General features: G+C 34.6%; 1 protein-coding gene across 5 annotated transcripts in view; it reads left to right on the forward strand.

The window, feature by feature from the left end:
- Nucleotides 1-26,393, forward strand: part of LOC145662613 (uncharacterized) — a 450,934-nt gene that overhangs the window by 374,630 nt on the left and 49,911 nt on the right. For all 5 annotated transcript variants that reach the window (XM_081728341.1, XM_081728342.1, XM_081728343.1 and 2 more), the window contains 4 exons: nucleotides 11,397-11,519; nucleotides 14,288-14,409; nucleotides 20,147-20,347; nucleotides 22,190-22,348. In XM_081728341.1, the coding sequence (XP_081584467.1) occupies nucleotides 11,397-11,519; nucleotides 14,288-14,409; nucleotides 20,147-20,347; nucleotides 22,190-22,348 (605 nt within the window). The remainder of the gene's footprint in view (nucleotides 1-11,396; nucleotides 11,520-14,287; nucleotides 14,410-20,146; nucleotides 20,348-22,189; nucleotides 22,349-26,393) is intronic.

Consider the following 26,393-nt stretch of genomic DNA (forward strand, 5'->3'; position numbering starts at 1 on the left):
GTAAAATAATATAGTAAGTGAGGCAAAGAGAATAGAAAGAAATATTTCATTTAACATTCTATTCTTATGCGCTTTAAGCTAAAGAAGATAATTGACTAATGAAAGTGCAGGGTTTCTACTAGTCAGGGAAGTCAGGGAAAACTCAGGAAATATGATGCGGTCAGGCAAGCTCAGGGAAAAAGATTGGAAATCAGGATGTCAGGGAAATTTTATAAATTATATTTTTTCTAACATTAATTGTACACCAATTTGAGCTTATCCAACCATTATCAGTAAAATGAATTATAAGAAGTACCGTATTTTCAGAGTAATTGATTTGTGGATAGATATTTATGATCACAGTATGGACGTTCCTCAGATTTTTATGGGAGGCAAGTGGAATGTACGTATGAGCAATTGTTTACTATTTGTCTCTATAGAATAAATGTTTTCATATATAAATATTCATTGTTATTTATTCCTTATTTATATGTCAACGTCATCCGATACCTGTCATGAAAGTCAGGGAATTCCTTGCCAAAGGCCAGGGAAAGTCAGGGAAGTAGATTACTACAGATCAGTAGGAACCCTGGAGTGATAATTGGAAGAACTGGTGGAGTCAAAATGTAAGACAAAATGGAAGAATAAAAGAACTCAGACACGATGTTATCTATAACACTCTTATGGCCTGGGATGGATCCAGAGGTCGCCACACAGCAGAGGTGCTCGTTCTACCACTGAACCATCGTGCCTCTACAGTACATCGTTGGTACATAGTAGTATGCATTGCGCTTATTCATGGTTGTATGGTTAGAGAACGCACCTTTAAACTGTAGGTCCATGTCTCATACAGCACAAGTGCTGAAAATAACGCTCAACTCCAACCCAACCCAATCAACCTGTAGTATGTATTATGTAACATTATGAAAGTCAATGAGAAACGTCTAGAAACGTTTGAAATGTGGATGTGGAGAAGGATCTAGAAACTTACGAGTGGAAGTAAACGAACGAGAAAGTATTTGGAAAAGTAGGGGAGGAGAACAGTGGCGTAACAAGGCCAGGCGGGGCCCCGGGGCAGACATTGGCTACGGGCCCCCCTCAGAAAAAGTAAAATGTTGGTCATATAATCAGCTTTTTATTTTTGACATACAAACACATCATTTAGCAGTACCTTTTTGAGGTACATGTTTTAATAGCATTTATAGTTTTTAAGTTGCATATTGTTTGTAAAATTATATTTTTTTTTAATCAGACAGAAAAAAAGATAATAATCTTAATCCTGGGAAATTCATATAAATAATGCGAAGCCAACGCTCTACCAACGAGCTAGTTCGCTATATATACATCAGAGTGTTTAAATACAATCTACGTTCTTTTTCACAATATGGACTTGGCAAATACATTTCTCGTACTCCATCATATCTTTCAGAAACAACGTAAGTCACAATATTTCAACGTGGCTTTTGTACATACACTTTTGACGTATGTAAGTCAGAGCTTAATATGCATGGTTAAACAACGGTTTCATGTTACAGTAACAATTAGAACTTCACTTTACTAATGCTTTTCGTTCTTTTGATTTTAACTTAAAATTCTTTTTTAAAAAACTATCGATTATTTCAATTAAACGATAGGGTGAACGCGTGACCCTATTAGAAAACGTCAGAGTGGAAACTTGATGCTGATCAGATTGACGCCACTAGTTTCGGAGATATACGATGCCGAAAGCGTGGTAAAATGAAGTTCAGAGACTATATTTCAAAAACTATCCACTGTAGAGACTGCGGCTTAAAACGTCTCACTGAAAGTAGTACCTGGTCTACTCGTAAATATGTGTTTCAAAGCTCTGCAAGGCATGGGCAAAGGATTTCCCAAAGGGACTGACGAACCAACAATAAATTCACTGTCGATTTGAGAGTCCCTTTGAAGAGTCCCTTGGAAATATATATCTCTGAAATTCATTGTTCAACGCTTTGGACACCTCCGAAACTAGTTACATTTAACGAAAGTTCAAGAGGACGTTTTTCTTGGTTTGATACCTTTCTTCGTCCAGAAACAGTGCATCATCATCGACATCAACATAGTCACGCGCTCCTCTGTATAATTCTTTACTTACTAGAAGCTAATGAAAAATCACTCCTCGTATTTTCTGAAACAGTCGTAAAAAAAAGAATCAATCTTCATATGTTTTCTCTTCACCTCTTCTTCTCTTTCTTTCTTCTTTCTACGCTTTGCTGCGCCACTTAATTTACCCATCGTTTAGCAATAATTTTGTACCATCTAAACGTATCAAAATTGAACCACGAAATGCGTCGTTAACGTTTACTACCCACCTAAGGTTCAGCGATACCCACCACCTCTTGTGGAAACCACATAAAAAAAGTAACTGCAGAATTACAACCTCCAGGACATTTTGCGGCACGCTTTAATATCTGCAAGTTTTAGAAAAAGAAAAAAAAAAGATGAACTTAGCTGACTCAGAGGTCCCACGGTCAGGGTGTGCAGACTGCAGGAAGCATTGACCTCGACATGATAATACTGCTTTTAGATTCTGACATTACAGGTGTGTGCTGACAACAACCCCATCCCCTGCCGGCGGATGGAACGAGGGAATCCTTGGTAACAATCAATCCGGAAGTCAACAAACCATAAAATAAAGTTTCTTTCTCGTTTAAATCCCGACCCCTATCGCTATTATTTAAAGGAGCTTATTCCAAGTAAACAGCATGTTTATTTTCATTCTAACATGACGCACATTGCGGATAGTCTTGATTGAAAAGAAAGGCCGTCATCACGTACTGAGCAGGGAGGTCGAGAAATGTAGCATGATTATCACGTTTTTTCCGTATATATATATTTTTTCGTTTTCCCAAAATACTTTTTGTGTCAGACTGATTTTCGCATTTGCGAATTTTATTTACTTCGACGGAGCCGGGGGCCTCTAAACACCCCCGAACCTCTGGGGCCCTAGGGCACCGCCCCGGCGTATTTACGTCACTGGAGAACATCATAAAGGAAGACTGCTAACAAGAGGAAAAATACTTAGGTTGTTGAAGAAGAAATTATCGAAGTTTTTGGAATGTAGTGGAAGGTAAGTGAAAGGGAGAAGAGATGGACAGCATAATTTTTAAAGATAGTAAATGGAGCTTTTCAACTATAATAGCAAGCTACGTGTAGTGATAGCAGAATTATTATAAGATATTATTGAGCATAGTTAATGGGTTTGCTTCCCAGTTGATGAAACCATTATTACAGAAGTTGAAACGGAAGTTAATGTAACATTAGCAAATTTGAAAGAAAAGATATTAAAAATAATTAATGGTGGAAAAGGAAGGAAACTTCATTAATTGTAGAAGTAAAAGGGAAGAAAATAGAAGCGACAGTTAGTCCCTGGCAGAGATATCCAAACTCGTGAGTCCTTCTCTCAGGTTCAATCGGCCTCGAGCTCAGTAATTAAGCGCGAACACGTGTAAGCACAGGACTTCCAAATAGATAGCACCACAACCTGTGTCCGAGCAAGTGCAAGCATCAGTGCGGTTAGTAAACTCAGGGCAAGAGCGGAAATCGCTCCCCTGCCTTCCTATCCCCATCCTCATTACTCATCCTGATTAATTTATTTCAATTCTTATTCTTTCTACTTCTTTGTTTAGGACTTGTCTCTGGATTAAAAAGATACTTCATTATTTAAAATATTATATTCAGTTTATCTCATTTTTTTTTTTTTTTTTTTATAAGATCCAAAAATTTTAATTGATTGAAAAAAATTAACATATTATTCCTTTACACTATGATTATTGTATCACATTTTTTTCACAAATTACAATGTTACTTTTCCTGACTTAACTACATCGGACTTGTCAGTAATCTGCTCAGACTTCTTTTTTTCACTTATTCCCTCAGAACACATAATAGAGTAAAATCACGCAATGTGTCTTGGCCCATGGTTGGTTTCTCTTAAGTCCGAAAGAATTCTCACAGTCGTCAGTGGAAACAAAAATGGGTAATATGATTTGAGTGGCAACTCAAAAGATTGGGGAACGCATCCTCATCTCTATACCGTGCGATCAATTCGAGAAGCTGTTCAGGTCTTGGAGTGTTTGCAGCAAGTTGAGGGTAACATTCTAGAGACCAAAATTTCGTCATGTGACTGCTGTGCATGAATATCACTAGTGTCGGGTTCTTCCAGATATCTGTATTTGTTTTCTAAGACGTTAGTGTCACCACCACAACACAGTGTGTTGGTGTCAAGAAGGGTCCCAAACTGAGAATCAGGATCTTGCAACGAAGTGAACTGTTCATCCATTTCCATCAGAAAATGGTCGTCGATAATTCCATCGATACATATAACATCTTCTCTTTTAGTGGTTGGTTTCTTTTCTCTCGCTCACCGGGCATAATTTTCTTTGCTATCTACCCAGAGACTTGATATTTTTCTCTGCGTAAAAATTATCTTTGAGGCCTTTTAAACCCAGGAATATTGTGGAAGTTCATACGAGCTTCTTTTAAATTCATCCGAACTGAATTTCTTCTTGTTTCTTTTCTCTTGCTCTCATCATCTATAATGACCTGAAGAAGTGAAAGTACTCCTGTAATGCATTTAATGATGTACTTCACAGTTTCTACTCTTCCACTCCACTTACATTTTTTCTGATTTTAAAGTCATAGGAATAGTTGTTTTCAGTATTTGTCAGTGCTGTGTTGAATAAGCGAACAAGGCGCAGAGAGCTTGTGGTTCCAGAAAACGTTAACCATCAATGGATTTTTTGTGTTTGTTTGTACGGCATTCTGTTGCCTGGCATCACAGCAACATTGTTATATTATTGAGACCGACAATCTCTTATGTCAAATTTGTCGTATTCATGTCAGAACTTCATCAACCAACCTTTCCGCATCCTTCTGCTCTATTTCTATAAAACCAAGTAAAGATTTTCTAACATTACTGCCTTACAATGAATAGGGAATGCATTGGCGGGAAGTCAGAAGTGTCAGGAACTGCCAGCCCCATGATTCCCCGTGTTCGGAATAACGCGTGCTGCTATATATTATTTCACTATATTTTTACGGTTGCTTAAATTGAAATGAATATTCAAAGAAAGCTGTGTCGTCTACTAGATTTACTTGAGATTTGTCTCATTGATAGTTCAGGTACCGGAATTGGACGACACACCTGTTTTAAAACAAAAGAAATAAGAATGAGAATTTTTAGAAAATTGAGGAGAGTTTGCCGAGAAAGGGAGTAGGAAGGAAGCATTTCTGAAGTCACAATACCTGTCGATCCATTGTCTCTGCAGGGCTTCTCGTTGTCCTCTCTGGTCTCTTTCTGCGAAGGTGTGATGGTTCTGATGGGTCTGTTATATTCTAGCCTAAAGTTGCTACTTCAGACTCGCGGTGCAGCTCGTAGAACGGGAGCTACAGTGACAGACCGGTTGTAAGATCAGTTCTGTCGTCCTGATCACAAACGAAATCTTTCTCTTTAGCCACCGGGCTAGAACCTGCCGAGGACTGAGTTGAAGTTCGTTAAACTAAAGGAGATTTGACTATCCGCGTCTAATCTCCTCAACCAATTTACTCCGACAACAGCTATCCGTCTCATTCCATTGACTCCGACTAGCTCCGTTTCCAGATTAACCTGAGTATTTAAAGATCGAAATCTCCTGGTGATGTTGCTGACTCGAGCCACATGTTGGTGAGATGGGTTAGTTTCAACAGGCACTTTGACGTCAGAGATGGTTGGATAATTGGAAAAGGAACTCTCTCAGCTTTATTACATAAAATACACATTGACACAATTCATTACATACAAGTAAACAAACACTTCTTATGTACAGCAACAAAGTCACAAAACTACGAAAGAATACATAGCCTGAATTCCCGTTAGTTAGGACTGTTCTTCCGTGTGTTTATTGTTTTTGATGCGGACAAAAGAGTTTTAAGTAATTAGAGAAAAAAGAAACAACAGATTCACAACATTGATGATAGTTCCTAATGGTAAATAATGTTTCTCAGTCAGTCAATAGAGTGATGAGTAGGAAATCGATACGAATCAATTATCAATAAACACTGATCTCTTTACAGTATTTCACGATTTTACACGTATAAGCGTAAAACACACCGCAGTACGCGTTATTCTGAACACTAGGAACTGTATATTTCAGAGTTACATATTTCTTGCTCAAATTTTTCCTCTTTACTAAAGGTTTATTCTTCTATTAGTCAGATGACGTTAATGCTAGGTTTATTTTCGATAGGCTTTGGTCTATTTCTTTGCCAAAATGAGTGCTCGTTTCAGAATTCTATCAAATAGACCATAAGTTTCCAACTGGCCGATATATAACGTAGAAGCGGGCTTTTATGATGAGAACCAGAACACAGAGAGTAAGTTAAGCAAAGAAGAAGAGGAAATGGGGTAGGTGAACTGGAATAAAAACAGGTGTTGCAGTATACGGTTAGTCATGTGATTTTTATTTGATTTCTAATTTAGCGTCCCTTTCAGCAGCGGGACTATTATGAGACGTGAACCTACAGCTTATCGTGGGATGCGAATCATATGAGCTTCCGTCGGGAATCGGAACACGGTAAGTCATGAATCTGCCAATAATGTATCTGCAAAACCATCGACTACGTCTTGTTTGCCTGTCACCGTGATAGATTTGCTATCTCCGTGCTTTCTCTATGTGGTTTACTGAAAATACAAACATCAAACTGTGACGTCAGAGAGTATCCAGTCGAAAATGACTGAAATAAACAGTGCAGGTAAAATCATATAAGTTTAGAATATCTATAAATTGAATCATTGATCCCCCCCCCCCTTTATATTGATTATTTTATCAGAGAGTTTGGCAACTAAAAATATAGTATTGTTATCTACGAACAAGTTTTATGGCCTATCATATTACTCTGCTTCAATATTCTATTGTTGGTGGTGCGGCGGTGGTACATGGAATTGATAAAGGGTTGAAAATGACTGTTTTTCAGTGCAATCTAGGTTTCCAGTCAATGACGTGTTTAAGAGGACCTTAGAATTCAACTGATGTCTCGTAACACACTCAATACAGTATGGAGCCTCCAGTAAGCTGGGTTGTGTTTTGTTTAGAACTGGCATCTAAGGCTTCATATGGTCTGCAGATATTCACTGAGAGAAGTGAAGTCTTAGGAAAGTGGGAAGGTGGAAAGAATATTTTGAGGACTTCTATGAGAGTAGGAATAGAACATGTGGCTTAGATGTTGAAGTAGAAAATGAAGTACGCGAAGGTGATAAAGGGTTTATAACCTACTATCCATTTCATAAAGATAGGCCCCTGACTTCGTGGTGCTGCCGTGACGTTCAGTCCAAACTTATATTGCATTGTCGTACCTCGTTGGAATTCCTGAAATGTTGTCTTTTCAATACTTAAGACATAAAAATTTTCTTTGTACTATGTAGTGAGAAAAAAATAAAAATTAATGAAAAAGTGCGTATTTTTTCGTACTTTTTTGGTAGATCAATGTTTATAGTACTATATCTCAGAAAAGAGATCACGTGAAATAATTTCCTGTGTACAATATGTAGATGCATCCATTAACTGTAAGTTGTGAGAATTTCAATTTTCATCACTTGATACTTTTTGTGTAATTAAAACAAATGTACGACGCTCTGATCTCCTTTACCATGGTAGTTAGAGAAACGTACAAAACACTGCTCGAAAATTTGGAAGTCTAGTGTTCCAAATATTTGGAACTATTAACAAAAAAGGGTTTAGTTGTAGAGTATTTATTTTTTTAAAAAATTCTTTTACCTCAACATGTTCTCTGCGTTAAGCGGTGAGCCATGTTGCAGCCCAATCTTTAAATTCCCCGCGCTTATATGAAGAAACAGCATACAGTAAGTGGAAGTGCGGCAACGCTGTCGTGCAGTGTTGTCGCGTTCAGGAAGCTTGTAGCGCGAAGCTTACTTCATAAGAATGTAATAGGAAAAAGTATTTATTAAAACCTTTCACAACATCTAATAATAATGCATTACACATCTCAATTTAATCGAAATAAAACGTTGAAGTAAAACATCCAAAAACTCATCTCTTAATCTATTTACTTCATTCACTTTCGTAATGGGTTTGTTGACTCATCGCTGCTCCTGTTATCTTCCTGTACACTTATTAACAATGGCTCCATTTTTCCCTCAAGATCTATCCGTATACACACTTTCCAGCTTACGAACATGTTAAAGGTTAAAAAGAAATGTATCCTTGGCAATCACGTGTTCACCCAAGTTCTGCGATCAATTCCCCTGCCGAATGTATACAATAACACAGAATGGGTCCTTTGTTTTCTTTCAACGAAAGAAAACTATGCAATGTGTAGGTGACGAGGGCTGTATTTGCGTCTAATCACGTTGCACTGATTACGCCTTCAACACTTCCCTTCGGTTCGTAGGCGTCAAAAACTTAGACATGCACTCACACCATATGGGTTCATTGCAATGAGACGGACGAATGGGCATTTATATTTTCCTTAGTATATGTCGTGGTTTTTGATTAAAATATATATATATATATATATATATATATATATATATATATATATATATATATATATATATATATATATGGATATTCCTTTACGAGCGGCGGTATTACAAAAAGAAGAGGCAAAATTTTTAGCGATAATGAAATTGCAGAACTGATGAATGACTCCGACTCAGACGGTTATGAGTTAGTAATGAATAGTAATGACATTGATTATTCTGTGCTCAGTGGCGTATTCGGGAGTGAATAAGATAGTAACTCTGTTTCAAGTGAACCTGCGGCTGCGCCGGGAAAGAGAGAAAAAAACGTGTCGTTCCTATTCAAAGACAGATTCTGATGTAGCTTGGAGCGATAAAATTCAAGTAAATGCAAAACCCCTGTTTAGTGGTATCCCGGGAATTGATCAAAATGCTGGGTTATCTACAGAGTATTCCGCATATAAAGTGTTTCAGCTGTTTTTACCGATGAAGTTTTATAGTAAAAAAAGAGTTGAATTGATTTTGAGTTGAACGTCCTGTTCAGCAGTGAGGCTATATGAGACGTCGACCTACTGATTAACGTGAAATCCAAACTACATGAGCTCTCCCAGGAATAGTAGTAAAAGTTATGAATCAATACGCAAAACAGCAGATTGAGAAAAAGAAAAAATACTAAAACAAAAATCTTTGTTTTCTAAATGAAAGCGTGTTACTTTAATTAAAAACCAGAACTTTTTACACTAATTATTCACATAAGCCTTGCACGGAAGCCAGCTTTACGGGATTTTTACAAATCAACTACGCAAGAGCTATTAGTATGTCTGTCAAGTGGTGGAACAGATCTTCTGTGAAGTGTAAACGCAATATTACATATCAACTAAGGTTGTATCATATAATAAAGTTTATGCTTGTATTTGTTTCTGTGCAAGTGTATTTTGTACTGCGTGCAGTAAGTGAAAAACTGACAAAAAGCAACAAATTTTCGAAGACCATCACATGCAAATCCAAACAAAATAAGAGTTCGCTTTTCTAATTTTGAACATTTGGCACATATTCTGTATATCCTGTTAATTTCTAAGAAATTGGTTGAAAATCTGTGGAGACAAAATTTTAAAAATATCTCTAAAAAGTGCCGGACAGTGTGAGTGACAAGTTTAAATACCCGTCCGTCTGAGAGTGTATACGCGCCAGGAAAATGTGGCAACGTAGCACTCCGTATAAACTGCGATAGCGAAGGGCGCAAAGCTGAGAAAATCATAATGTCATATTTGTGATTGTTTATCTTTTAAAACAAGTCAAAACAGTTTGGTTGAAAAAGCTACTTTAAGACCTTTCTAAAAGTTTTTTAAGATTGTTAATACACCGCAGCAATTCAGAGATAATGATGTCTCACTTTTTACTGAATAACAAGAAAACTACTACGTGTTCAGTAATGAAATTTTCAGAACTTACAGGTAACATATGCATCTACATATGGTGCACAGGAAATTATTTTATGTTATCTCCTTTCCGAGATATAGTCCTATAAACATTGATTTACCAAAAAAGTACGAAAAAATACGCACTTTTTCATTAATTTCTATTTTTTTCTCACTACACAGTACAAAGAAAATTTGTATGTCTTAAGTATTGAAAAGACAACATTCCAACAATTCCAACGAGGTACGACAATGTAATATAAGTTAGGACTGGACGTCACGGCAGCACCGCCAAGTCAGGGGCCTATCTTTATGAAATGGATAGTAGTAAAAATAGACCTGAAGGTAAAAATTTGGAATAACAAGCTGAAATTTTCAGCATCAATTCTACCATATCTATATATGAACATACTGAAAGTCCCAAGGAATCTCATGTGAGGAAACGGGGATATGACGTCATCAACATGATTGCCAGCCGAACTTGTCTCTTAAATTTCAAACTGTTATAACTGTAGGTCATTTTAAGATAATAAATTTATTCTTGCACCATTTATGAGAAAACACATTGGAAAGTATTTTCTAGGTTGTAAGTGATCATCTATGCTGAATTATTTTACTTTGCAGGGTAGCATCTTCCGTCATATGGAGACGGGATACTATTGAGTGAGAGGTGTTGTATTTGCACTACGTCGGAAACAGACTATGTTTAATACCCACATTCATGCCTTGTGTACAGTTTGACATTCTATCTCCTTGCGTTGCTGACAATTCCTCTGTTTGCTCTGAACTAAGTGGCTAATGTTCTGACTGGCTTACGAGGTAATACCTACAATCGATATAAGAACATGGCATTAGTCCAAACCCTTACGTAATGGTGATACCTTCATAACAATGTACCGTAAATAGGGATAATCTGATACGCTGGGTTGAAGTGATAAAAAAGCAGTAGCTTATATATACCCTTCATTGCGTACGTAATATATGGTGGCAGCACTGCACATTTTTTCGTTTGTCGTCTGTTCGCCACAAAGTGGATTAATGATCTATTACTTATTAGTAACAGTTTGTAACATTTATGCATTTTTAACCTTTTAGCTTGTCTTACAACACTCCTTTTCGTGCATTGATGTGATATACCGTATAAATAAATGATGTATCACTCCATCTCTTTTGGTGGGTGAACCGATTTACCATTTTTTTTTTTTTTTTTTTTTTTTTTTTTAATATTACTTGCAAAATAATTATATGTACAATGAACATTTGACCAGTGGTTACGACAGCATACTCCAAGAACAATCGAAGTTGTGTAGAAACTTACAGAATATAACTTGATAAGATATTAATATGTTGTTTTAAAGTTTAAAACTGTATCACTCCACTGCCGTGTACAGTGTACTTTACATATGATTTCTATCCCATAACTATTGGCAGTTACCAAAGAACAGTATTTTACGTTGTGAATCTTGAAAGATTATTCCAACCTTGATGCTTAATCTGGCATGTTCTGTTGTGTTTTGCAGAGACGTGCAAACAGACGATTATACCCTTAGTGAAGAAGTTATGTGAAAATTCCTTCAAAGCGGAGGATTGCGTTTTACCTGTGATAGCAAAACAATTAGGAAAACTTTGCTTGGATTTGCAAGGTAAGTGGCTTTTCATTTAAATACTTAACTATAAACTTTAAAAAAGTAAGTAATAATTGTTAACGGTTAGACAGCATATTCTTCTCTGACGCATTTCAACACAGTATATGAACTTGTAAACCTTCTTGATAGATAGAACACACAAAGCAATTTTAAAAACTTTCAGTAAATAGAAGTCAAATATGCACGCTTACGAGGATATTCCCAAACGATTTCTAAATCCAAAGTACCTAGCAAAAACGTGTAATCAAATTACATGAAAACTGATAATCTATGTCTGAATTTCTTGCTGTCTGCACAACGATTTTTGTAGGAGAATCCTGAATGGTGTTTTCTAAAATTTAAAGGTATTTTTAATTTTTCGACATTAAATAAGAGTTATGCGATTTCTGTGACAACAAATTTTAGAAAAGGAATTTTGTTAAACAATGTGATGTTGGTTACATAATATCCAAAAAAGAATATTTTCCTAAAGCGAAAACTAGTGCTGTAAACTTGTTTAATCCTATCTTCAAACAGTGTTTTTTTTTTTTTCGCACATTCCAAAATAAATAAATATTTAAAAAAAAAAAAAAAACAATAATTATCCAAATAACGAATAATCAAATACTTATTAGGATACTGAATAATCGTTGGGACAACTTTTCAGATAAGATATAATTGTTGGAATACATATTAAGAAAATATAAAATAAAATAATTGTTTAAATATATTTTTCAATAGTCGAACAAGCATTCGATAACGAATAATCGAATAATGTTAAAAGCATTACTGTAAGTGAAAAATGTTACTAAAGTCTACATTACTATCGATATTATCGAATACATTGTAAAGATCTTTATAAACAACTTTATCTATAAGATAGAAACTTAATTTGTTGTATTTTTGTTTGAAAACATCTTCCAACATTCAGATTTTCCGTAAAAAAGTCATTGTACAAATACCGTTAGGTACGATTTTGAAACAAGAGTTTTTAGGTGAAAGTTTATATTCATGTGTTCATTATTTCTTGAATCACCTTTGTGAGACTTTATTGTTTCCCTCCTACGTAGTTACTGTAGAAATAATTTCCTCACTTAAGAAAAATAAAATAAAATAAAATTTTAAAAAGCAGTGCCATTTCTCGGACTCATTTCTTACAACCTGTCGTCATATTTTCGGGTGATTATTGTAAGTTGTCTGTGTAGTCCAAATATGTAAACTTTCATTTTTAGTCAAGTGTGAAAAACTGCACAGTTGGAACTATTATTTTATACAACAATATGAAGAGAAGGATTATTGTTATTATTTTAATGCAGTAGACTCAAAAAGTCTACCTCTTAATTCACATTGTCTTGTAAATATCTTTCAGATCATCATTTATCAGAGTATATTTTTTGTTTTATCTTTTTTCGTCTGAAGAAAATCCATGTCATACTTGTTTATTACGTTTTTTGCCTTTAAAATCGTACTTATTTCTCGTATTAATAGAACTTGTGAAGGAAAGAAAATTGCGCAGATATACGGGATGTATGTACCCATCTAGTTAATACATTTACATATAGACATTACGTACGTATTCCATACATTACAGTAATTTGTGCTCGGTTGTCCATTCTTTGAAAATAATTGACTATATTTTTCACTAAACTCAATATATATAAAGTTTGGCATTGTAAGTTAAATAATTTAGGATATTGCATTAAACTTTTGAAATCTTCATAAATAAATAAATAAATTTAAAAAATCAGTTTTCTTATTAAGAAAAAAAAAGTTTGTTGGTCGAAACTAAGCTTTATAAAAGATCTCATAAGTTTACAGAACAAAATTTGTCATCTGCTGCTTACATTTTTATAAATGATTGTATTTCAGACATTTGACGTGTTTGAATAAGGGAAAATTAATGAAATCTCAATCAGAGGATTAGTACAAATAATTAATTAATTAATTATATATAAATTATTACGTATATTTCCATGAGTGAAGATGATATTATATGTGCACTCTGAAGACGTTACTTTATACCTATATACATGCATACACATTAGTATTTATTTATTAGTATTAATTTTTTCAGTGTAAGTAGCATTATTTGCGCAGTCATGTTTCTAAAACACTTGCCTACCTCTCTTGCAAAACTTCCCTTATCTCTACATGGGATATCCTTACCTCATCCTTTTCAAAAACCTGTACATCAATACAAACTACCTAGGGATAATAATATTCAGCATTAAATTGAAAATTGGGTGTCCAATGTATGTATATTTTTTTTAACTGCCTTAGTCTGTACTTGCAAAGACATTGTGTTTCCATTTTAGAAAAAATAAATAAATACAGTAGACTTTCGACTATTCGACCTAATGTGGCAGTAGGGCAGACTAGATAACAAAAAAGTTGGATAGGTCAAACATCTATGATTGTTACTTCCTGACCTACCCATACCATTAAAAATACACTGTTTATACCAAAACCCGCTCTTATTCATATTTTATGATTGAAAAGTTAGGCCTTAAAAATTTTAAGAAATAAAATAGAATTTACAGTTTTTAGTGTTTGAAAAAGTAGTTGATAGATGATTGCTTCATCGTGGCAAAGCAATGGTTTTACGAAGACGTTAAAAGTCGAATAGATCCTTCAGAAAAATTATTCCTCATTTTCTTACAGATACTCTTTTAATTAAGCCTGATAGACGGAAGCCAGGTAGTCGAAAGTCTACTGTACAATGTTTAATTTATTCTAATGATACTTCATGATTTGTGTTTAGTATTTAATTTAATGTTTGTTAACAGGTTACCTAACGGTGAAGGAAAAGGAGTGGTTTTTGACATTCTTCCAGAAGTTGGCTCAACTCGGAGTATCTCACCTGAATAGTATGAAGGATAATGCTATGAAAAATGAGAATACGTACCCTGTACGTATTTGTCTTCTTGGTTTTGTAAATAGTTTATGTATATCAAAGACATGTCTACTTTAAATTGAATTGACACATATTGATAAAGTAAATTATTTCAAGTCATTATTAACATAACCTTTATAACAATTCATCTGTCTGCTTTTGGTATGCACTATTTACAGAACCCGCAAAAAATGCTAAATCTGTCTACAGTTGCAAATCGAAAGCAGATAGTTGAGTTGTGATAACAGTATCACATCCAAAATCGTATTGTCTAGTTCACTACGTTTCTGCTTTCCGAATATCTTTATTTGTTTTGAAGATATTACAGGAAAACTCTAAAATTAGCGGTAGTTTAATTTTGCTGTAGTGAAGACCCTTAATTGAAATAGATTGTTAGATATTCAGTCTTTTCGTAAGACCGTATGTTCGCTGTGTAAATTGCAATCCTATAATGGTATCAAACAACTTGCTATACTTTACTGCTCTGTAATCGGCCTGTAAAATAACTCTTGTATAGGTTGAGTTCTTTTCCGTAATTTTACTTAGTTTTATTACTATACTTATTTCAAAGTTCTTTTCAGATATTTATTTAGGCTATATGAATCCAGTAACTTAATTCATTTTTCACTGATTATTGTTTTACTCGAGAGGAAGAACGTTTTATGTTTCTCAGCTAATTTTCTAAAGTTTGTAGAGATACTCAGGATACTCCCTGCGGCTGTTATAAGTATAATATTCTTGTCTTACTTTTCTTTCTCACAGTAAATGAATAAATGAATGGATTCTTTTTTTTCGTTTATTGACCTTCATTTGGAAGGAATATGATTACTCATAATGGATGTATTTTGTACGTGCTGTTGATAGGGGGCCGCGGTGGCTCAGTGGTAGACCGTTCACCTCTGGTGCTAGGGGTCCCGGGTTCGATCCCAGCCCCCGCCAAGCGAACTTGGTGGTGGACAAACACCGTGTGCGTGGGTTTTCTCGGTGTTCTCCCGTTTCCTCCCACTTTTTTCATTCCACCATTTCATTCATTACTCATCATCACTGTCTCCTTTAGTCTAACCGGCATAACCTTGGGACGTAAAACTCAAAGATTTTATTTCATTTGTACGTGCTGTTGATTTCCAATAAACTTCCATGTGTAACTTATTCTTTCTATATACTAATAAATCGAAAAATAATAAATTGCTTGTTTTGTTTTCTCTCTGCCGTTACCTTATTTGTTATAGGTATTATTAAAGGTATTTTTCAAAATTAATAAAAAAAAAGTCCTAACTAAAATAAAGTCGTCAATGAGAAGATAGATATAATAAAATTACAAACTTAAAAAAAAAAAAAAAAAAAAAAAAAAAAAACAGTAAAAGTGTCAGAAGAGCTTTTACGGTCTCGCGCAGAGTGAGATGGTGATAGCTTTCATTACAAATAATTAGCCAGTTTTTTTGTCATCTGGAGGCACAAGCGAGACTGGCTTGCTCTTCCTTTGAATACGTTACCTTTAGATATTAGTCTTTGAGAAGAAAAGTCGAGTTGGTTTCTGTGCAGGCGATATTTGAAAAATTTTGAGTGGCGACGAAAAGAAACACCTCAAAGGATCAGCATCTAATTATATACGATTTACTAAATATACATGGAAGCTTCTCACTTAGACTATAATATCTATAGTCAACACTACCCGGTATATCACTTAGACCATTGGCTTATTAGATACTTCAAATCGTTCAAAAATACTTCCAAATATTTGGAGATTTGTTCTTCAGTTAATGTAAATACTTATAAAGTGATACCATTACATATCGTAGATATATTACCCCAAATTTGAAATTAATCAAATTATTGAATTACCATAATAATAATAATAATAATAATAATATTAATAATAATAATAATCATCATCGTCTTCTTCTTCTTTCAATTTAAACGTAAGTTATAGTTTTAACTTGATGTATTGGGTACGAGAATCCACTTTTCCCGTTTCTTGCAAATAAGGCACATGGATGACATTCATTTCGTAGTTAGAAATGAAATGCGTTTATCACTTATTTATTTAAAAATGCCATTAATAATATTCGCCAAAAAATTAAGGTATCCATGGAAAAGGAACAAAACAACTAATTTATTTTTTCGCTTTATTAATACAGAGAAAATAATGAGCTCCGCTCGAAAATAGAGAGGAATCAAAGCAAATACAAAGTAGAATTATTGTAAGTTATCACATCCTTTCTAATCAAGATCAATATATAGAAAAGTTTCTTTCACAGGAATGTGTCCCTTTCCTTTGGAAGAGAAAAACAAGAAAATGAGATCGAATTTTTACTGGAAATAGGGAGAAAAATTGGTATCCCCTCTAGTTCTAGAAAAATGGTTGAGAAATTTATAAAATTGTTCTCTTCAAAAAACAATAACCAACTAAAATGGATTTGTTTTCCGTATTCACATAGCTTAAATAAACATCTAAAAAAGTTAGGAATCTATAAAATAGAAACATTCTAGAAGGTGACAACTAACTGTCGATTAGAATCTGCTTTTATTCCTTGAACGGATTCTTAGATGTGTAAGTGAATATATTTATTGATAGTACTGAAAATGAGTATATTTGTATATTTCTTTCAATATCGTAGATATAGCTTATTAATAAAAAAAAAAGTACAATTGTGTATGTTTATTGTACAACAGTCCGAGATTTTAGCCCTTCACCTAATTTATTTTATACAAATATTACAAAATAGTCTTTGTATTTACAAAGTGAATATCTTAAAATCTAAGTGATGTGAAGGAAGGAAATGTTTTATACGGGAACCTCTTAGCATCTTCCAGGGTGTCTTGTAGCGACTTCAGGATACGGGTTACGTTCTTAGCTCATGGCAACCTCCAGGGATTTTAGGCAAGGTACTACTCCTTCATCCAGGATGGACTCAGGAGCAGGTGTAGGTTAAGTGATCATTGGTCAACTGATACTTCTGTCCTCTTCGGGTCCATTTGTATAGGCCATTTCTGGGTGGCTCATTCCTCTTTGGTTCCCGTCGAGCTGGCTTCGTGTCTTCCTGGTTTTATGTGTATCGTCTGCTGTACTGGTGCTTGTAAACATTAGCACGTGATGCATGAATAACATGTGTTCGCACTGAAAAGTGGGGATCCTTACAATATATCTATATATCTATATATATGTCACCCCCCTTGGTACTTACGTTAATACCGTGTAGCGCCGCCCCTGGCCTGGATAACCGCCTGGATGCGGTCGGGAAGGGAGTCCACAAGGGTCTGCAAGGCCGTCACATCCAGTTGAACCCACGGAGGATAAGATCACGCAATTCCACCAAACGTCGGGGATGCTGATATCGACGTTTCACCCGCTGTTCCAACTGGTCCCACAGATTCTCAATTGGGTTGAGGTCCAGCGATTTTGCGGGCCATTCGAGGTGTGGTAGGGTACCTGAATGTTCCTCAAACTAGTCACATATGGGTCCAGCTTTGTGAACCCTGCTGTTGTCGTCTTGAAAAACGGAGGTGTCTATAGCAAAGTCATCGCGAAGAAAGTGACTCAAGGGCAACACCTGCTCGTCCAGGATGTTCAAATAAATGTACTGGTTCATGTTCGTGAACACCTCAATGAGTGGGAACACCCCATAGTACGAAAAACACCCCCAGAACATGACAGACCCATCCCCGGCCTGCACCTGACCTTCCATACACTGCGAGTGAAATGCTTCATATGGCCGTCGGTGAACACGACATCGGGCGTCATTCGAATACAGGCAAAATCGTGATTCGTCAGACCATATGACACGGCGCCAGTCTGTTACTGTCCATGTTTGATGATTATTGGCCCACTGCAGACGAGCAACTTTATGTGCATGTGTGAGCAGTGGCCATTTGCGAGGTACCCGACTCCATATGTTCATTGCATGCAGTTCCCGTCGCAATGTTCTCTCGTTGACAGGTTGGACTGGGCCTGCATTCACGGACTGCAGTAATTCCTGGCGGGTTTGGAAGCGATTTCGATTCAAGCCTGGAAAACCGTCTTCGGGCCCGATCTGTGAGGATCTTTTTCTGACCACTGTTCTAGCGTCGTGTTTCATGGCCAAGTGTGTTACACCACTGCGTGTAGACACGTTGAACAGTCCGCCGCGAAACACCAACAAATCCGGCAACTTCCATGACTGTGTGGCCATGGGCACGGCCAAACATGATTGTCCCTTTTTGCCACTCCGTCACGCCCGCGCTCTTCCCCATCTTGCCGCACACACACCGCTTCGATCGGTTCTGTGTCACTCCACAGTAATGCTCTATAATCGCTTCGAGACAGTGTATGCACGTTTGGCCATGTGATTCGACCAATACGCCATCTGTACCTGTTTGCCGACGCATCCTTGCTCTCGCGCGGGGGTGACTAATTTTTTTTGTCCGGGATGCTTATATATCTAATAATAATAATTTTACGAGTCTTATTCATACGTACGGATTGGTGCAGTGTGTATGATTATGAAAACTGTTAATACTTAAGAACAACCAATGTATTTACTGCCAAAAATGCTAAAACACAGCCAAAGGATTGGCACAATCTATATATGTCTAATCCTCTATGCAACAATATTCAATCTTATTATGTATACAAGAAATACTTGCGTTCTTCAATAATTCTTTATTATAAATCTGTGCTCTATGCACTCTTTAAACATAACAAGTATCTTGACCATTCCACAGCTATTACATATTTACTATCCACAAGATCTTCGTAACAATTCATATCGTAAGCATGAACTTATACATCATTATAATTCTATATCTTATTTGCACAGACTATCTTCAGTAACTACATCTCGGACATTCTCATATTTGTGAGCACTTTTAGCCCACTTCTATTCCCAACAGAAACAAATAAAATTTAATTGAATCGAGTAACGTCGAAATAAATATGAGAGTGAAAACAGTATTTAAAAATAAATAAGTAAATAAATAAATAAACAACTTAGAGAAGCACTTAACTCAATACAAGAATATATTACGGACCGGATGCGAAGCAATGGAGTATACCAAGCTGTTCTCAGTGTAATGAATTTTACATTGGTAACACAAGAATAAATATCAATAAAAGATCACATTAGAAACACCAGTAAAAGGAAAGAACCTAACTGCAATGACCAAGAAAAAAGGCAGAGAAAAGTGTATGTCTTATATCAAAACAATGTATACTTACATGGCTGTCTAGAGAAATAGAGAAGTACTAAATTGAAATACTGAGCTTTCGATCCGCAGTTCTTCTTAAAGAAAAAGATAAAAATAGGAAAATATACACAACATCAAGTCGTGTGTCCTTAGCAATATATAAAAAGTAGTTTCAAGTGGTAGGGAGAAACTTCTTTAAGAATTAATTTGTTATAGTTGGAACAAGTAAATTCTAGTAGATATGAGCCAGTTGAACTTAGAAAACCCAATTTGAAAAGTTACTCAAATAGTTAGTATCCACTCGTTCCAAGGATCTGTGTTTCAGAGTTGTGTGGTACCTGCATAATGAATTATAAAGAAAAGAAAATTGGCTATCAGAGTGATTCTCAGCCATAACTCAGTTTCGTATAAAACAAAATAATTATATCAAACTCTAACTCATCTGAAGTACAATAAGAATGAATTATAGAGCTTGAAAAACGTATCAAGTGTAGATCGAGAGAAAACGATATCAACAAATTGTAATATCGATCGGTTTCTACTTACTTGAATAACTATCAAAATTACTTCTATGTCTTGCTATTTGCAGATGCCTGATCTAGTTCCTGTGGTGGATAACGCTGATAAGTACAGTCAATGCAGGCAGCAATGTGCCTACAATTTCCCTGCCATGGTCCACTTTACAAGTGGACCAGAAAATTTTCACGATAAACTTTATGTTGCCTTCTGTGATCTCGCCTGTGATCCTCATTATGCTGTAAGACATACAATTGCTTGCGGAATTCATGAGGTAAGAGATTGTATACTGATACGGCTGGTCGATGCTGTGCAAATACGTACATACATTACTGAATTTAAATGTACACATTAGAATTGAACGAAGGCGTGAACGATTAATGCATATAAAAAATTAAGGCTAGGTACTGAAGTCAAAACAAGAAAAATCCTCTGCAACTTTTCTCGTGTCGGCGTAGTTTCGGAGCTACAAGATGCTGAAAACATGGGAAAATGAACTTGAGAGCCGTTTATTTGAACACCAACAAGCGAACTGCTGGCAGGCAATTAAATTTACAAAGAATTCACACCTACTCTTTTCAAAAATGTGCATTGCAAAATTAAGCAATGAGGAATCAAGAGATTCCTCAAACGGAGGGGGGATTCCCGGTTATTTTTATCAGATAAAGGTAGGTCGAAATGAGCTTATATTGAAGAAGCTCATAACAGAACAACAGCGTCACTAATTCGTTTGAGCCAACTCGATATTTCAAATTACATTCCGCGATATTTAGGATTTTGTGTTGTGTTGTGTATGGTTGTATAATTTTCATTAACTACGATATTCAAGAAACATCATGAGTACTAGTTACCAATGGAAGGAGTGGTCATATTACTAGGTTCTGTGTATTATGTAGACAGATATAATGTACAATAGCAATCATGCAAACATAATGTAACGAGCAGTGGCGCAGCCACATACAACATGACACAAAATCCTAAATATCGCGGTCTTTACTTAATTTTGTAATGCACATTTTTTAAAAAGCAGGTATGACTTCTTTGTAAATTTAATTGACCGTCAGCAGTACTCTTATTGGTAATCGAAATAAACGGCTCTAAAGTACATTTTCGCACACTTCCAGCATCTTGTAGGGCCGAAACTACGCTCACACGAGAAAAGTTGTAGAGGATTTTTCTTCTATTTTTAGACCTCAGTACTTACCCTTAACTTTTTTGTATGTATTAATCTTTCACGCTGTATAAATAAATATTTAGCATTCAACATGAGCTGCAAATATAGTTTTTTAGAATTTAATTAAACACTAAATATAATATAAAGAATAATTTTCTAAGTATACCACAAAACTGCTTTCATAGCATTCATATTATTCCAGGCTTATATATGTAACAATAATATTCAGATTGCAATTTTTCGTACCATTTGGCTTCAAACTGGCCAATAAATTTCGTTGCAACAAATATATTTATAATTTAACAGTATATAAGTAGTGGATGAAAAGTGTTTAAGAATCTTTTGTTTTTGTCAATTAGTTAATAAAAACCCTATTTACTTAGGGTGTCTCCTGCTTATAACTTTTGTATACTGTGTAAGTTCCTAAAATTTACGCGACAATTCCAAACATGAAGTTTTTAATTTTAAGAATTACGTTGCCCAAATTCAGCATGCTCCTTTTTATAGTCATTAGTACGATCATAATAGGCATAGTCATACAATACTTTCTCATTATTTGTACTCTAAATCAGTTCACATGTAACGAAAGTAAATACAAATAAATACAAAATATAGTTTCCAAAATTTATAGTTAAATGTTATATTTATTAGCAGTAGTAGAAGGAGATATTTAATTTCTTAGAAATATTGTAAAAGTATGTTATGTTTGAAATACAATTTCTCCAGAGAAAGAAAATGATTTGATCACTAGACAAGCTTTGCTCGAAATATTTGAAGAGTGTTGTTATTCTGTTGACTAAGATGATATATAATGGTGTGAGTCAGAGCTTTTGCTTACCCCATTCAGTGACACTGCTAAAACAATAAAATCAAGAAATAACGTGAGAAATAATCTATTATTCTTACACCAAAGGATTTTTTAATCTTACATTTATGTTATAGGTTGCTCGACTGTTAGGTTCGTCTAATCGAATGATAAAGAGTGAGTTAGTAAGGCTTTTGAGAGAAGATTCGGAAGAAGTATTGCGAGGCCTCATTCCAAACATTGCTACAACTCTCGAGCTGCTTACTCAGTCGAAGACGCTGGGACCTGATGTTATGGTAAGTTTCAGGTTGCAACCCCCCCTTTTTTTTTCAACATTAGGTAATACTGAAGTTAGTATTACGAATAAAGAAGTGAGGTCAAATGGCCCTTGCTGCGCTGTAAATAATAATAATAATAATAATAATAATAATAATAATAATAATAATAATAATAATAATGATAACAGGTCAACGTCAATCAGCATCACGTACAAGCACTGGGGGCGTTTAGACGTTAAAAGTGTGTGTGTGAGGGGGGGGGGGGGAGACATGATCTGAATATCAAGGTTAGCTTTCCATGTTGTTTCTAACACTTTGTTTGCCGAAAGATTGTATAACTAATAGGGTACTACCTTTTTCAGTTAAAATATCGTATATCGTATTTCATATTTTATTAAGTAAATTGACAAGTAAGTAGGTACTAGCCCTTTGTACTCTTAAAGAATGAAAGTGTAACAAAAGATTTGATTCCTTGCTCATGAACATTTAAAATTCGTTTGAAAAATTGGGTGATCTGATTATTTAACCCGGCAACGGCCGACACGTAAGCGCAGCGCTTACTCTGGCATATGTTTTCGTTTCAAATCCGCCCTAGTGGCGTCACAGACTTGAGGCGCCGTCTAGCTATCTCTTGATATGTCTTGTGTATAAGAATGAAGTATAACCTCTTCATTCTCTTCCATTGGAGTAGCACTAGCCTTATAAAAGTGACAATGCGTAATTTGTGAGCGCCACGCTCACCTGTCGACCGACGGCGTGAGTGATTTTTCTGACATCATGGACAATAACAAGGAGCAGATTCAGCTATGGCTTGCTAAATAAAGAAACAAACTGTACGATATGCTGCCTCTGGAGTGTTAATCTGTAGGAAACACACTGTCAGCATCTGCTGGAAGTGTAATGGGTGATATCAAGACAGTGATGAGACATGGAAAAGAACTGTCTCTTACTGAAATACCTACTGTAGTACCAAGAGACATAAGTAGAGTGGTTACACTAAGATATTTATATCTTTAATTTCATTAAACATTTTCCAACTCAAAATATGTATAGTATGAACATATGAAGAGCATATACTGAAAACTCGTTATAATTATATAAATATTTAAAAAAAAATGTAATCCGTATGTGATAATGATAATAAAAATGTAATATTATGTGATAATGATAATTAACTAATTGTATTGTTCATGGGATAACAGAAATTGATTTCATAAAAACTTTGATAATAAAAATATATATAATTTATAATAAGAAATGGTTTTGTACAAACGCATTATAATTTTATTTGCGATTTTATTTTGTTAGTAATAATAATATAATAATAATAATAATAATAATAATAATAATAATAATAATAATAATAATAATAATAATAATAATAATAATAATAATAATAATAATAATAATAATAATAAATCACAAAATGTCAACATATAGAAATGTGTTCAAAATAAATCCAATGTAAAGTCATAAAGAGCCATAGAAACGATTATATTGTAAGTGAGCGCCCCGCTCACCTGTCGACCGCCCGCGTCACAAATCAACACTCGACCGTTCCCGGGTTAATAACAAAGTTGCAAAACAAATAAATAGAAACGATAATATTAATCACAGTAATGAATAATGAGTCTTGTTTTGTAGAAGTTATATTGAAACTGGGGATTAATGAACAACTTATATTTTTAATTCCACACATAACATTAAATGTACGTTATTACTCTTCGAAAATGAAAGACAGTAAATACTACAAATATATGCTACGACATTTAAAGAAATACGCAGTTGCAATATTAATTGTTTTAAATTGCAATTAAAACGTAATTCCTGTAGCTTGCTTAGCTCCACGGGAAGACAAATAACCAATACGTACTCACGCAACGGCAAATATTATATGACACCATTTTTTTACTACGGATCAGTAATACATACAAAAACTTTATATTTCCAAATGAAACTATATACATTAAGGGATAGTGATGAAAATTTTCCGGAAAATTTTCCGATTCATAACAAGATACTCCACTTATTCCTACATCGTTCTTTAGCCGTGATATGAGGTAGAAAATTTTCTTCTATGTTTTTCCGGAAAATTTTTCGTTGTAAACAAATATCAATGATCAACTAACAATTCCTCAGTAATCATAAAATTGATTGAATTCATGTATAGAAATGTTAAAAAGTGAAAGATTGTTTAAAGTATCTGAAAATTTTCATGACAGAAAATTTCCAATACTATGTAGGAACAAGTGAAATATTTCTTCAGGAATCGAAAAATTCTGTCCTGTATGGAAAAATTGGAAAACTTTTAATGAGTCGGAAAACTTTCATCATTTTGAAGCAAAAAGTAAGAACATTTTGTGAATCGGAAAGTTTTATTGCTCTGTAGAAACAACTGAAAGGAATTTTTATAGTTCGGAAAATTTTCATTGCGATATAGAAACAAGTGGAAAAACTTTTCATAAGCCGGACAATTTTGGATATTATGTATAGTGATGTTAGGTGGAAAATTTTCCACTATATTTAACTGCACATTGAGCTGTAAAATTCAATTCCTGTAGAGGAAAGTCAGACAGCAACAAATTGTAATTTTCCAATTAGCTTTCGGGAACCAGAATACTTTCTAATATTTCAAGTTTGGAACTAAAACTTTACATAGTGTTTCTTTCACTCTCTCTCTCTCTCTCTCTCTCTCTTTTTTTTTTTTTTTTTTTTGTTTGTGTGTGTGAGTGTGAGTGAGTGAGAGAGAGAGAGAGAGAATTCAATCAATTTTATGATTACTGAGGGATTGTTACTTGATCACTGATATTTGTTTAGAACGGAAAATTTTCCGGAAAAATATATCGGAAAATTTTCCACCTCACATCACTGTGATGGGGTCACTTCAAAAAAGTGGTGGGTAACTGTCCCTCTTGCCCTCCCTAATCGCCGCCCCTGCGTACAAGATAAAGATGCAAAGAAACCACAAGCTTTGCTCATTGATGTTACAAAGGAATTAATGCATTATGTATATAAATGTGTAATAGTCTTTATTTTACATTACTTTTATTTCTGTAAAGTGGAATTATTGGGCCAGTTTGCTGTGCAATAAGAAGTTCATTCATTTATTTGTTCATAGACTGCAGTCATTCATTGTTCATAGTTATCTCTCAAGCCATGGGAGATTTATTTATTTATTTATTTTGTGTTCAAGAGACCGCAGTATTGTACATTTGTACATGCGGTATAGAACATGTCAAATTCTATTATTGTCTATATAATAAACTACTACTATAGTTCCTTATACATTACATTAGTCTTACAGCATGATACATATATATACATAGAAATACCATACCTTGTCTATTCATCTACCTGGTTTTATTCATACTGCGAGAATCTATAGTTGTTTTTTTTTCTTTATATTATGCTATCTTCATTTAGTATTTAGGAAAGACGTATTCAAGATATTTGATTATAATAGTATATCATGATTTGTGATAACATGCTTTACATGAAGTTGAGCTGAAAGCGGTAGAACTGTGTTAGCCAATGGGAAGTCTTTTGCAGACAACACGACTGAAAAATTATAACATTAAGGAGTTTAAGTGTGTTAAACGTCTAGGTAATCCGTGTAAAATATGGCGGAAAATACTGAAACCATTCTACAGCCGTACTTCAATCGTGTTATACAGTATTTTTCAGATGTCAATTTCTGCAGAGTGCTAGTGAAAGCAATGTTTTATATAATATTCTGAAACATCATACAAGTTATAATTGATCTTGTATGTTATTGTTTTATGTAGGATCTTTACTTTCCAATAGTGGATATATAATAATTCGTATTATAAATTAAAAATGCATTTATGTTTAATATGAATCATTTAGATTGTGATTTGTGTGTACTATTTTCCATGTTCAATGCCATTGCGTATATAGAATTTCTATGGTGTTATCTTCCGTAACTTGTATGCTATGTGCTTTTTTTATCTAATAATTTTTTTATTGGTATTGCTTCGTAAAATTTGTAGTGGGATCAAAGGAATGCTACAGTATTTCTTTCATCTCTTCACATTAATCTCTA

Source organism: Thermobia domestica, chromosome 10 (genome assembly GCF_964235325.1).
Source record: "Thermobia domestica chromosome 10, izTheDome1.hap1.1, whole genome shotgun sequence".
Lineage (NCBI taxonomy): Eukaryota > Metazoa > Arthropoda > Insecta > Zygentoma > Lepismatidae > Thermobia > Thermobia domestica.